This window comes from Pteropus alecto, unplaced genomic scaffold, assembly GCF_000325575.1.
Source record: "Pteropus alecto unplaced genomic scaffold, ASM32557v1 scaffold49, whole genome shotgun sequence".
Classification (NCBI taxonomy): domain Eukaryota; kingdom Metazoa; phylum Chordata; class Mammalia; order Chiroptera; family Pteropodidae; genus Pteropus; species Pteropus alecto.
The window spans coordinates 48,954-58,796 of record NW_006443131.1 but is presented as its reverse complement, the minus strand read 5'-3'; the positions used below and the strand labels follow the sequence as shown (position 1 = coordinate 58,796).

At 47.5% G+C, this 9,843-nt stretch overlaps 1 protein-coding gene across 1 annotated transcript; it reads left to right on the top strand.

Moving 5' to 3' along the window:
- Nucleotides 1-292: 292 nt before the first annotated feature.
- Nucleotides 293-4,443, top strand: PGBD1 (piggyBac transposable element derived 1; the record flags this gene model as incomplete). The annotated part of the gene is made up of 4 exons (XM_025040867.1): nucleotides 293-448; nucleotides 537-666; nucleotides 1,316-1,412; nucleotides 2,657-4,443. Coding segments are annotated over 4 exons (1,932 nt in total), but the record flags the coding sequence as incomplete, so codon positions are not given.
- Between the last annotated feature and the right edge of the window lie 5,400 nt (nucleotides 4,444-9,843).

Genomic DNA, 9,843 nt, shown 5'->3' with positions numbered 1-9,843 from the left:
GGAAAATGTAAGAGCAGAGGTAGGCGGACAGTCCAATACAACTAGTGTTGAATCTAATAATAAAAGACCAGACAGGAAAAGAGAGAAATAACCTTAACTGAAGTAGGGCCAAGATGGTATTGTGAGTTGAATTGTGTCACCCCAAAAGATATGTCAAAGCCCTAACCCGCGTACCTCAAATACGGTCCGATTTGGAAATGGACCCTGCATAGATGTAATCAAGTCAAGACAAGGTCATGTTGGTTTAGGGTGGGCCCTACGTCCAGTGACTGGTGTCCTCACGTGACGGTGATATGGTGACAGTGGCAGAGATTGGAGTGATGCATCTACAAGCCAAGGAACACCAAGCATTGCTGACAACCCCAGAAGCTGGGATAGAGGCAAGGACGGCCCTTCGTCCCTTAGGCCTTCACAGGGACCGTGGGCCTGCCAGAGGGGTGACACCAAGGTGTGCAGTGTGGTATTCAACACCCTTCAGTACTGGACCTCTTGTCCTTCCCACAATGAAAGCTAAGAGGTCGTTTTTGCCTTTTTAGACATCGGTGAAGACTGAGGAAGCAGCAGCCCAGGCCCTTGTCCCTGAGCAGTGGCCATATCTGCGTTTGGCTCAAAGGAACCTCTGCGGGGACTCGGCCTCGGAGAAGGTCACAAGCCTCAGTCAGATGAGTAAGGAGGCCTCATGGTCTGTGCTCACCTTTTCCCACCATTGACCCTCTCTTGACCCTGGTGAGCCCATATTCCCGCAGAGCCTCAGCCTCTCCTCCCCTTCTTCTGGCATCAGCCCTCAGCCTCCTCTCAGTCCCTGTCACTGTGCATCCGTCTCGGTCACACTGTCTTCTTCTGTTGCTAATCACTCAGTTATTGATTCGCGTCATCTTCTCTGATCACCTTCCATATTCCCAGACTCCTTCAGTAACTCCTCCTCTGCTTCCTTTTTTCTTTTGTATCAAGGGCCTCATATGCTTTGTCACTTTCAGACACCGCTTCGTATACGGAAGACCCATGAGTTCCTCTGTGTGGTCCCATCGTCTTTCCTCAGAGGGGATTCTCCTCACTCTGATCGTGCTGCTGTCCGTTTGTAATGTTCTTTCACTGTGCTTCGCCCTGTTCGATCTGCTTCCCAGCTAATTGACCTTTTTTATTGTCCATACTGTGCCACATTTTGTGTGGTTGCTGAAACTGCACTCCTGGGACACCTGTTGACTTTCTGTTTGTTTGTTTGTTTGAATCTGGAACATCCTGTCCCTACCCTGCAGATTATTTTTTCTAAATTCTGGTAACAGATGACATTTACATCATTAATGTATTGTTTTAGCTGAAGGGGTTGTAACTAAAGATGGATTGTTTAATACAAAGCAAGAAACATGTGAAGAGATGGACCGAGGTGCCAAGGCCTTGGGAGTCTGCAGCAGGTGAGTGTCCATGGTTCTGAGTGCAACCAATCCTGCAAATGCAAGAAGAAATTTGACTGGAACCAGAAAAAAGCAGTTGTGAAAAACCTGTTTCCCTGGAATAATACAGGAAGAGTGCCACTCTCCTGTCCTCAGAGGAGGCCCCCTGCTAGGAACGCGGAGGTCATCATGCGAAACCTCAGTTGGTACACAGTTGCCTCCCAGAATCCTGTCCTGACCCAGTCTGCTCTGTCTCGTGTCTTTGTGGAGCGCCAGCAGGGACACCAGGGAAGGCAGGGAATTTCGACGAGAGAGTGAGGGCTGCCAGTGAGGCTGCTGTGACAGTTCAGAAAGACATACTGTCAGCTGGAGAAGGGTTAGGGAGGACAAGGAAGGCGTTTTCAGCCTCCACTAGGAGAGGCCTGAACAAGGATCAAAGAGAAAGTAGCTAATGAAGGAGTGGGCCACTGTGTGGATGTTGAAGACAGCCAGGATGGTCCGTGCTCAAAGCAAATAAACAAGTGTATGTAATCAGAACACTTTTTATTGCTTCACCCCTCATGTCTTCTAAAGCCACGCTATTTACCAATAAGATAGCAAATGAAATGCAGATTTCTACAATTGGAAAAGAAGTTTGTGTAAAATAATACTTTCTGTCATAGTAACTTTAGCTTACTTCCTTGCAAACGCCATGAAAATCAGTCCAAAGGCAGTACGTGTGACTTTCTCTTTTGTTTCTCCCTCAGAAGATGGTAAAACTAGGAGAGGCTAAATCCTTCCACATTTAGAGATTTTGTTACAGGTGAGGGGCCCCAATAAGTAACAGCCCCCTTCCTTGTCCAAGTCCAGAACCAACTGATAGAGCTATGGGAGTGGGACGGAAGGTTCTGGCAACCTCAGCTTTCCTACTGACAGAAGCTGGACTGAGGAAGCAGCCCGGAGGCAGTGCTGAGTGGGCACATCATGGCAGAGGGGCGGGCGCCAGCCTCCCGCGGCCTGGACCCGCTTGGTACAACTTGGGGCAAAAAGGAGCATGTTGTGTCTGCCACTTGCTCCCAGAGGACAGCCCATTTCTTTCTCCCACAGTCAGTCAGGTCGTGAGGACTAAGTTGCTGTGAGAAGGGTCCGGGAAGGTTCGGCCTGGCAGAGTCCGCCTCACGGGAACATGAGGGGGCGAAGTAAGAAGACTTGGGCATCGGAGGGTTTGTCAGGTTCTGGGGAGTAGGACAGGACTTTTATAGCACGTGTTCTTTTCCCTTTCTCAGAGATTGTGAGGTCCCTTGTACTCCTGTCCCTACTGAAAGAACAGTTGCACATTCGAACACTCTGAAGGACCATCACCCGAGTGACTTGTGGGCCCGGATGCACATCTCATCCTTGGAATATGCAGCAGGAGACATCACCCGAAAAGGGAGAAAAAAAGACAAAGCTCGAGTGAGTGAACTGCTCCAAGGCCTTGCATTTTCTGGGGACTCAGACGTAGAAGAAGACAATGAGCCAGAGACCCAGCCTGCTCCCAAAAGGCCAAAGGCGTCAATTGTCTCAGAGAAGAAGTGGACCAGGAGAGACATTAAACCCAACTTCCCGAGCTGGTCAGTACTGGATTATGGACTTTTGAACCTCAAGAGTGAAAAGTTGAACCCAGTAGAGCTCTTTGAATTATTTTTTGATGATGAAACATTCAGCTTGATTGTCAGTGAAACCAATAATTATGCTTCTCAGAAAAATGTCAACTTGGAAGTCACGGTTCAGGAAATGAGGTGTGTGTTTGGTGTCCTGCTTTTGAGTGGAATCGTGAGGCGTCCCAGAAGGGGAATGTATTGGGAAATCCCTGATGCCGATCAGAACCAGGTTAGAGATGCAATTAGAAGAGACAGATTCGAATCGATTTTCTCATACCTGCATTTTGCTGATAATAGCCACCTAGATCCAAAAGATAAGTTTACAAAATTGAGGCCTCTCATAAAGCAAATGAATAAGAATTTCCTCCTGTATGCTCCCCTGGAAGAATACTATTGTTTTGATAAAACTATGTGTGAATGCTTTGATAGTGACCAGTTCCTGAATGGGAACCCTATTAGAATTGGCTATAAAATCTGGTGTGGTACGACCACACAGGGTTATCTGGTTTGGTTTGAGCCCTATCAAGAAGAATTAACTATGGTGGCAGATAAGGATCTTGAACTTGGTTTAGGTGGAAATCTAGTGATGAATTTTGCCGATGTTCTTCTGGAGAGAGGTCAGTATCCCTATTACCTGTGTTTTGGTAGCTTTTTTACAAGTGTCAAATTGGTGTCAGCCTTGAAGAAGAAAGGTGTGAGGGCAACAGGGACAATTCGTGAGAACAGGACTGAAAAATGTCCCCTTATGAATGCAGAACATATGAAAAAAATGAAGAAGGGGTATTTTGATTTCCGAGTGGAAGAAAATGATGAGATAATTTTGTGTCGTTGGCGTGGTGATGGCATTATCAGTCTGTGCTCCAATGCTGTTGGCATAGAGCCAGTCAGTGAGATAAGTTGTTCTGCTGATGACGAGGAGATCTTTCTGATAAGTCAGCCATCGATAGTGAAATTGTATGATGAATGCAGGGAAGGTGTAGCGAAAATGGATGAAATCATTTCCAAATACAGGGTGAGAATAAGAAGCAAGAAATGGTACTCAGTTTTGGTGAGCTACATGATTGATGGGGCCATGAACAATGCATGGCAGCTTCACAGAGCCTGTAACCCAGGTGCCTCCTTAGACCTCTTGGATTTTCGGAGATACGTCGCACGTTTCTACTTAGAGCGTAATGCTAATCTTTCAGATTAAGGCAGGTGAAATGGAAACAGTGCAGACATTTGCAGGACAGAAAAATCACAGCCGCATATCAGTATGTCCTCTCCCAAAGCAAATCCGATGTATGTAGTGAACTTAAGTAATATTTTATAAATCAGACATTTGTGTAGATTTTCAAAGACTATTATGACAAATTGAAAAATATCTTTAAAAATGTTGAACTCCAGTGGTACCTCTTCCTGTGTCTAATTTTGGTGTCACATGTGGGCAATCATTTGTTTGTCGAGTCGATTATTTTTTGCATTTAAGGAATGAAATACTGCCCCCTTTTGTAATTTTCTCTTGAGAATGCTCTTTTAAAAATGCAAGCAATGTCATAGTAACCGTAGCATGGCACTGAAACCGTAGTTGACAATTGAGACAGAGCTCATGAGGTAAGGGCGATCTAAACAAAATGCAGGAGATGCGAAGCTGAAGACCCCAGCAGTGGTGTGAGACTGGATCGGACCGTGGGCGGGGAGAAGGGCCTGACAGAGTGTTGAAGGGCAGAGCTGCGCAGGGAAAACCGGCGACGAGGCACGGCCTTCGCACACTGAGACGAAAGGTGTGTCCTGTCGTGACTGGGAGGCAGCAGCAGCCTGGGAGACTGCGGAGGCAGGAAGCAGAGCGGAGTGAGAGAGGAAGGGGGCAGTGGGGTTAACGCAAAGCCATGCTGCAGTCAACCCCTGTGGCAGATGAGCCAGTCCAGGGGTTAAGTCGTCACGATGGATGGCCCACGGAGAGATGCTTGAAGAAGTGAACGATGTGAGCTGTGACTCCTTGGTGTTGAGTCTAGCATTGGCGAGTCAGTCAAGAGGGTTCAGAGAAGATGGATCTCTACCTCATTTCTGTGTGTCACGGCCACAAGCCCCGGTGTCCCTTTCACACCCTAACATCAGTCCCATTCCTGGCTGGAAGGCAGGTGGGAAGCCTTCCAAGAGTTCCTTCAGAGCCACACCAAGAGAATCACTGTTGACTCTGGCCCGCCGTGTGCTGACGGGCCTTCGGTCCCCCGCTTCTGTGGTGCTTCTCAAATACTGCAGCCTTACGTCGTCGTTATTTGTGTTAAGGTCATGTTCTTTACTAAACAGTAAGCTTCTAGAGGATCTCTTCGTAACCAAAACAGGACTTGAAATTAATGTTTGCTATATCATTCAGGATACTGAGAGTACATTGCAGCGTGACAAGAAAATTAGCTCCCCCCAAAAAGAGTTTCATCTTCAACCCATTTCCTGTTTTCCCCGAGAATACTCGGCAGTGCTTGCGGCCACAGTGTTCACTCTGCGGTATCTCACAGATGACAGTCCAAACCTCACCCCGAAAGTCTGCCGTGAAATAGCGCACTTCTGTTATTTCCACATCGCTCCAGTATATGGATAGTCATGGGAAACAAATGGCATCGCTCTATTTATAGCATCCTGCTTCCAGCAGGGGTATTTCCATTTACAAAATATCACTGGAAATGTGAAATCCTAGAAAACGTAGCACTCCTACGCATGATGCTAAAGTAACGCTGGCAGCGAGCTACACATTTTTTTCCTAAATGGAGAAAAGGGTTAAAGTGAACTTTAGAGCCGTGGAGTATGATAGTAACATCATCGGGAAAAGGTACGGAACAGTTAGGGGTGACACAGAGACAGGTGGCAGCCTGGCCGCTCTGCTGGGTGCGTTCGTGGGAGAGGCACTGGCCCCAAGGAGCTCTTGCCGTGGAATCGCCATGGGTTTCTCAAGCAGGGCAAGCACGGTGCTGGCCAAGGTCTCCTGCGTCCCGACACCGAGGATCTAGTCAAGGACCGAGCTTCTCTCCGGGATGTACGTACCAAGCTCTCAGGCCGTGCTGGACATGCGACTGGAATTCACCTTGCAAGGTAAGGCCCCTGTTGGTGTCAGTGCAGGCTCAAGGCCCATTTCATTCACCATGAATGGCATTAGGCTCTGGTCTGAGGCAGCCCCTCAGTGACACTTGGCTGCAGCTAGTGGTGGAAATACAGGTTCTAACCAGGAACGCGGCTGCTTTTCACCGTGGCAGAGGCGCCCCTGGTACGAGGTTTAAGCTTCATTTCTCTTCAATCGATCTGTCCACACCCACCAAGGCTCTTGCTGAAGTCTTTCCATTACACTACCAAGTAATGTTTTTCTTGGCTCTTTTTTGAGGGTTTTGTTGTGCTCAAGACATGTTGAGCGCTGATCAGAGGTGTTGCCACACTCTTCACTGCCAGGGCCCCTCCCCTGTAGCCCCCTGTCCATGGGGCCCTTGGCTGCTGGCCGAGGTAGTGCTCAGAGACGCTCTCGCACCGCCTGCCGCCTCCTGTGCCGTGTGTAATGGCATTTACTCATTCACATCCTGTCGTGGGGCGTCTTAAGCTACTGTTCAGCCATCCTCAAAAGGCCAGGTCCACACTCCTTCGTGATGAAGGCTGCATGTAGTCAGCCCCTTCCTGTCTGTACTGGTTAAATACAGGCCACTCCAGTGAAAAGCGACTCATGATGAAAACGCGAGAAGAGAGAACAAGAATATGTTCCTTCTCTCCCGGAGGAATGGGTAAGTAAATGTTAGTTCTGCCTGTGTCTTCATTCAGTCATTCAGCTAATAAATACTTGGTAGGTTGAGCTGGTGTGAGAAGATGGACAGGGCAGGGCTTTGAGGAAAGGAGGAGTTTATAAAAACAGGCCCAGAGGTTTCCTGTTTCTGCAGCTGCCAGCGCTCTGTCCTGCACCTCAGCAGAGACCCTACGCCCCTCAAGCCTCTGGAATGGCACGCGGTTCGCTGTGACGTGGTCTTCATGGGCTGCAGCTGGATGACCGAGCGTGACTTTTCTTTCAAGATCATGTCTCTCTTACTGGGATGGGCTGGAATCTGAATCAGTGGGTTTCTTTAAAAAGTGTTATGGGGAGTAGGGCGAAATCCTTAGAGGAGAGAGTGTTTCACTTCAACATGCAAGGGCTGCAGGGGTCATATTAGAAAGTCGAAAAAGAAAAACTCCAGTAAGTGATAACTTCAGCTTAGCCCAGTGGAGATGAACCTTCTCAGAAGTGCTTCCCCGCCCCAACCTGCAGTGCCTTCGTTCCGGCTTCAGACCTCCAAGCCTTCTACCTGCTCACCTGCTCTATCTTGTTTTCCAAAGGGATTTGTTTTATTTGATCCTCACATTTCTTAAAAATGTATTTATTCTTCATTCACAGTTGACATTCGGCATTATATTGGTTTCAGTGTTCAGCACAATGGTTAGACATTTATGTCCCTCACAGTGTCCCCTTGGTTAGTCTGGCGTCCACCTGTGAGCACACAGTTATTACAACCTACTCACCTGCTCTTGATCCGTCATCTTCTGTCCTTTCCCAACAAGGTCACAGCGTCTGCCCTACTCTCTGGTGACATTCTCTTGTCCAGGCCCGGATCTCTCCTTGGTGTGGTACTCTTGCCATGGCATCTGGTGGGCGACCTCCTAGAGGTGGTTCCATCACTCCAGGCCCTCAGGAATCCTGGCAGCAGAGGTGCCTCAAGTGCTGTTTGCAGACATCCTGATGTGAGGGGCTATTTCCTGATAGTCTGGGCTCCTGGTTCCACGGGAAGCTGTCTTTCTCCACCTCGACTTATGTAGCCCTTTTCTGTCCCAGAAGGAATTGGCATGGCCACAGCTGGGACTTCCCTTAGTTTGCCAGATAGGCCAAGTTTCAGTAATTTAGTAGCAGATTCACGCTGTGATGTACTGGACTTAAGAAGACTCTCATTCAGCATCTTTCTTCAGAGGTAATCCTTTTGAAAAATGAAATGAATATGTAAATATAAAATAAATATATATGTGCACATGGCTGACCCTTGAACGACACAGGGGTTAGGGGCCCTGACATCGTAGCCATTGGAACATCATAGCGCAACACATTACATTTGTGGTGATGCTGGTGTGAACAAACCTACTGAGTTGCCAGCAGTCTAAAAGTACAGTGGGTACAATTATGTAGTGTATGCAGTAGCCATATTACACTGGCAGCGGCCTCACACATCTCGTGTTTACTGAGTCTCTTGATGGCATCATGTCCTCTTGTGCTTGTTTTAATCTTGTGTTGTTCTATAAACTTGGTGTGGCCTAAGTGCATGGTGTGTATAAAGTCTGCAGTTGAGCACAGCCACATCCAGGCCTTCACGCTCACTCACCCTTACTGACTCACAGGGCAACCTCCAGTCCTGCAGGCTCATTCCAAAGCAAAAGGAATATGATAGGAACAAAATAATCCACTTGGAAAATCTGACTTTCAGAGATGGCCCCTTTTAGGGGCCCGGGTATCTATGGAATGAGCCCAGTTTGGCAACAGTATGGATTCTAAAATGCCCAATGAGGTTGCAGTGATGACTGGAGGCTTTCCCACACTCATCACATGCATAGGGTCTCTCTCCAGTGCTGGTTCTCTGATGTTTTATGAGGCATGTTCGCCAACCAACGCTCTTACTGCACTGACTGCACTGATGAGGCTTCTCCCCCGTGTGGATTCTCTGGTGCTGAATGAGGACTGAACTCTGAGTAGAGCTTTTCCCACATTCATGGCACCTGTGCTGTCTCTCTCCAGTAGCATGTCCCCTCTGCTCTACCCTGCTCTCATGTTGACAAGTTCGTCCGTACGTAAAATATAGAGGAACATCTCTTTGGAGTCTGCTATTCCCTAAATGTTCTATTTCTTTTAAGACTTCTTGCTTCAATGCCAACTCCTGGTTTTCAGGTGTAGTTTCACTATCTGGAATAATAAATGGGCCAAACAATGTCCTCTCTTTCCTTTATGAAAGAGTACAACCATAACATGGAGAATAGGAAGATCCATGTCAAACACACATTCTAGGAATGCAAAACGGATTAAATAGGGATATTGAGGCCAGGTGGGTAAGGGGTCATCCGCACTGATGAAACGGCTGGCAGGGTAACCCAGAGGGGATGTACGCAAGCAGGCACTGTTCCAAGTGTTTTGTACATATTAAATCATCAAACGACTGTGACTGAGGTGCTCTGATTATCCCCATCTTTATAGCTGTATAAACTGAAGGCACAGAGAGGTTATTTGACCTGCCCAAGGTCATGGAGCTACTATGTAGCGGTGCTTAAATTCCAACCCAGGTAATTTGGCCCCAGAGTCCCTAGTCTTACTACCTTATACAAAGGCAACATCCCTGAAGGAAGGGACTTATAAAAACCCTTACCGTATTCTCCAAATTTGTGGGGACCAAGAGATTCATTTTTGAGCTGCGTCACCATGGACTGAAGCTGTATGGCTGCCGATTCCTGTGTGGCCTTCAAATGCTCCACATCCTCTAGGAGCACTTCAGAATGTCCGTGTTTGTAACCTGGGGCCTGAGAGCCCGTAGGTATATTTGTGTGCATCAGGGAAGGACTATAGGACCCCAAGCTAATAATGAAAGAGGTCACATGTTACTGTACGAAATATTTTACAGGGAAATGGCACAGTTAATTCCACACACAGTGGCGAGGTGGAGAACAGAAGCAGCCTAACATGGTATGGTGGTTGAAAGTATGTTCAAAGGTTCTTTGATAGTTGTCCCTTTAAAAGGCGTGGCCTAATTCCCTTCCCCTTGAATATGAGTTGTATTTAAGAGCTCATTTCTTTTGAATACCATGTGCAGCAG